At 51.2% G+C, this 4,514-nt stretch overlaps 1 protein-coding gene across 1 annotated transcript in view; it reads left to right on the top strand.

Moving 5' to 3' along the window:
• LOC120255452 (NADH-ubiquinone oxidoreductase chain 4-like) overlaps nucleotides 1-4,223 on the top strand; it is an 8,682-nt gene extending 4,459 nt beyond the window's left edge. Inside the window, 1 exon segment of the mRNA XM_039263278.1 lies at nucleotides 3,496-4,223. Within this exon segment, the coding sequence (XP_039119212.1) occupies nucleotides 3,496-3,935 (440 nt within the window). The 3' untranslated portion in view covers nucleotides 3,936-4,223.
• Nucleotides 4,224-4,514: the final 291 nt, after the last annotated feature.

Here is a 4,514-nt window from a genome sequence, read left to right as displayed (position 1 = left end):
TGATGAGACAAGATATCTATCTATTCTGGATCCATCAGAAAGAAATCGATATGTATCTGATGGAGTCTACATCGTATGTAGAGCGCCCAAGCGCTTTTTGGGCCAGCTCAGTTCTCTTATCCATCGGTCCAATGCACTGGGCTCATCTCATGGAGGGAAAAAGAAAATGTAGTTGTGTTGTTGTTGTTGTTCGCCGACTCGACGCATTCCCCGGCATCGTCCCACACAGAAAGAAAGAGCGCGGAGCCCCGGCCCGACCTGTAGGTCCGCTAACGTAAAGCGAGGAGTTGAGCCTGAACTGGCGAACCGAAGTCACTTTCGTAACCATACTTCCTACAGCTAACACGTGTCCAGTCCAGCGGAAACGCGCAGCGCAAACGAACGTGAGCTGCCGAATCCCCCGCTGGCCATCGGGGACCGAGTGGTAAGGCCATGATCCGCAGGGGAACGGATCACTCATTCTTCTATTGGGGACAGGTGCACGAACGACAACTCCAAACGTCACACATCCGCCGCCTACCTACCGTTTAGGTGGCACCAGCGAGATCCAGCTAAGGTAAGGAACTTCGTGTCGCGGCTGCTCCACTCCGCTGCGGTCTCTTGAATTGAACTTCTAAGCCTTCCCGCGCGCGAAGCGAATGGACGCTGTGCCGTGGGTCAGTTTCGGGGCGGAGAGAGACCAGAAGAATGATTCATTTGGATCGAATCGACGAGCCATTTCGTGAATCAATGGAATGTCTGTCTATCCATAGTTATTCTATCTTTATATGACGGGCTATATATCATTTATGGCATGATATGATCGCGCCTAGTAGCCACATATCAGCTGCGCTCAATATGCGGGATTTCTGTTGGATCAGATCTTTCGCTTTGACGAAAGCTTTTGGACCTAGCGAAAAGGACTCTAATTCGCGCAAGCAAAGTAGAAGCTTTGCCAGAAGCAAGACGAGGAAGCGGAGCTGTCGTAGAAGCGGTTTCTTCCCCCGACCTACTAGAATACAAGAGTCGCGACCATGAAAAAAAGGCCTTTTTTCCGGACCTATTAGTTTAAGGGCTGCTCACCCCCCTACTCTTCCAAAGGGCGAGAAAGGCGAACAGGGTTGGTTTGGCAACAAGCAGACGGCTCTCTATCATAATTGCAAGGGGGCTGTTCGCCTTAAGTACCAAAGGCTGCTTTCGGTTTCATAAGGGGGGCTGGCTGTTCACTACAAGCTATCAGCGCTGTCTTAGATTGAGATAAGTCGACGTTCAATCTCTAAGGCGGGTTTCACCTGATAACGGAAGAGTGTTCGTGTCTAAAGGTTCAAAAAAGAAAAGCCCCTAGCTTCTAGAGTTCGCTGCTTTTCCCAGGCCGGAGAAGGGCAACTACTGATTGATCGCCTTTGTTTGATATGTGTTCAATTCAGTACAATACAAACTACAACTACACCAAAGAAAGCGGAAGGGCCACTCACTATAGAAGCTAGAAGTAGCCTAGCCTATAGTAGAGAGTAGTCGGCCTAACCGTCATGGTCACGACATCTTGTTGATATTGATTGAGTTGGAGGAGGCAGAGACTACCACGGAATCCATCCATAAACCTACGCGTCACGACAGTTTCCAAAGGAAAGGTGACCCCTCATCTCCTCTCCAGTGGGGGGCCAAGAAGTCGGAGCACGTAGGAATGCCGACCACGTAATAAGCCGCTGGCGGAGAAAGCTCGAAGAGCTTCCCTTCATTCGCTTCGCGGGAGTCGCACAGCACATAGCTGGAAGTCAGAGGGCCCGTACTACCTGCCTAACCCTTCGCTCCGAGGGGCCGTAGAACGGAAAGCGCCTTCTAAACTACTCGGCAGAAGGGAAGGGGCCTATGTATTTGCATGACCCCCGCAGATTTGACCCTACCTACACCCGGAGCCAATCCCCTAGCGGTCCTGCCACCACGCCGCAGAACCGGAGCTCGTGTGGAACCTTGGATTTCTGGCAGCGGTGGAAGATAACAAAATATTACGGCCGCGTAACATAGGAGCCTACGCTACGGGGAACTCGGCCAAAAATATGGACACCCGAAGGGCCCGGCACACACAATCCTATCTTATCCGAGCCCGTCATTGCACTTCAGACAGCCGCCCGTAGCATCATAAGGAGCACCCCTTTCGAGGTACCATTTTGGTACGGTCTTTATTTGTGTTGTTGGTTGGTCTTTCTCAACGTGGTGTATAGCACGAAAAACAATTCTTTACAAGATAGGGCCGTTCACATGAAAGAAAAAGAAGAAATCCTTTCTTCACGGTCGGGCGCATTTCTCAAAAATCCCCAGGAATCACACACAAGTGGAACGCTAAGCAAGGGTGGGGGGGCTGCGAGCGGGGCGTCGAACAGAAAGAAGGAAGCAGGGGAGACGTGTTGCCTACGCTTGCTCTCCGGCGCGCTACGGCAACCCTAGTTTAAATTTGCAATTTTAAATAAGGCTAGCTAGCTAGCGTTTTTAAGCTGGCTGCATTTTGTAGCGCGCGTACTCTTCTGTGGAGTCGCACGGAACGAGCCTTGTCTTCCCTCCAACGACTAGCTCCCCTTTCTTGTTCCGGTCCGACAACGACTCTTCTCTTGTCGTGGAAGGACTTCTGCCTGTGGTGTGGTCCAACCCATGGGCGGAGTCGCCCCTCATCCCCCCATTGCTCAGTGCTCCCTGCAGCTTCGCTGGGCTTGACCCGCGTGGACGCGGGCTTCTATAAGAGAATGAGAAGCTCTCCCTTTACAATAAAAACACGAACCGCGCGGGCCCACCCCAGTTCGTTTTCTGCCACCACTGGGTGGCCGCTGGGGAAACACAGCCCGGCCCCTCTCGGGAAACGGGGGTAGGGGGTCCAACAAGCACTTGCTGCACAGGGGGCCCATAAGCACCCGGCCCGCCCCTTCTTATTCTGTAAAGCCGACCTCTTTTTCGCCAGTGCTGACGCAGTGCGCGCGTAGATAAGGAAAGCAAAATCCCAGTGGGGGGGAAGGGGGCCGGTTCCTTTTTACGGCCTAAACTCCTCTATTTGTCAGCCGTGGGGTTTTATGTCTGAGGCGGGGGAGGGTCAAGCTTGGGCCTACCTATCCCGATAGGACCCCATAAAGGGAGCAGTTGAGAGGTTCCATATTGCCGAGCCGAAGGGCAGAACTTCTGTACGTGATCGTAGTATGTCACGTCGTCTCGTCCTCGTAGCATCGAAGAGTACCTATGCACTATGTTCCGGTTCACTGATAAGGAAGATAGAGTTGGGGTGGGGGTCTACGATGTGATACTATTGTATGACCCGGGGAGAAAGATGCGCAACTCAAAACGGAAGCAGGAACCGTGTTGTCAAAAATTTCGGGGGTTACAGATCTCTGATACTACCATCGATCCGACAGAGCGGAACGACCAGAAAAAGAAGTGGAGTTAGAAAGCCGTATGATAGGTGGTAACTATCTTGTACGGTTCGGGGGGTAATCGGCGTACTCCGATCAGTGGGGGGGGAATATTTGGCTCTATCGAACATACAGGGAATTGGAGGTAGCATTCCACCGATGTCAAGTCATGGACTGGTTCCTCCAGCCCTTTTTCTATGTGTTGGTGTTCTATATGACCGACATAAGACTCGACTTGCTAGATATTATGGAGGTTCAGTGAGCACCATGCCGAATCTCCCTACCATTTCCTTCTCTTCCACTTTGGCCAATATGAGTTCACCTGGTACTAGCAGCTTTATCGGGGAATTTCCAATCTCAGTAGGAGCTTTCCAAAGAAATAGCTTAGTAGCCACATTAGCAGCGCTTGGGATGATTTTAGGCGCGGCCTATTCCCTTTGGCTATATAATCGTGCGGTTTCTGGAAATTTAAAACCCGATTTCCTCCATAAATTCTCCGATCCAAATGGCAGAGAAGTTTCCATATTTCTACCTTTTCTTGTTGGAGGGGCGACCGTCCGTTGAACTACCATAAAAGGGTAAACCAATGTGATCATGACATTGTAGGTGCTTGCGATGGGACGGATGCTACTTCCCTCATAAGTCATGGGTGGCATAGCCCGCAGCAGAAGTCCCCTTTTTTTTTTCCATTTCTTTATTACCCCAGAGGGGCCCGGGTGGGACTAAGAGAAAGAAAGGACGGGGGGCGACCATGCATGGCACTTCTCGACCGTGTCTCCGAGGGACAGTTGAACGAGCGACTCATGAATGCTGCCGGGTCGGACGAGCCAATAACTCGAACGCGTTCGGTCAGTTTTTGAGCAAGAATCACAGCGTTACCTTACCTTCACCATGATACGGACTCCAAGTTCTTATGGCAGAACCCGAGGAGTTTCCTTCAATATAATATGATGATGGGAATGGAAACCAGAAGCACGACCGGGGCCTTCGTGGTCCGAGATAAGACTTATATATCAGTCACAGTAACGTAAGCATTATTTTTGGTAGTACCGGTGAACCAGATGGCCGCGGCGAGGGAATCTGGGACGGAAGACTCGTAATATCTCTATAGATCTGGTAAAAGCGAAAGACCCCTAACGTCAG

Source organism: Dioscorea cayenensis, unplaced genomic scaffold (assembly GCF_009730915.1).
Source record: "Dioscorea cayenensis subsp. rotundata cultivar TDr96_F1 unplaced genomic scaffold, TDr96_F1_v2_PseudoChromosome.rev07_lg8_w22 25.fasta BLBR01001000.1, whole genome shotgun sequence".
NCBI classification, from domain to species: domain Eukaryota; kingdom Viridiplantae; phylum Streptophyta; class Magnoliopsida; order Dioscoreales; family Dioscoreaceae; genus Dioscorea; species Dioscorea cayenensis.
Note: the sequence above shows the minus strand (reverse complement) of the source record. Positions and strands in the feature narration are given on the sequence as shown.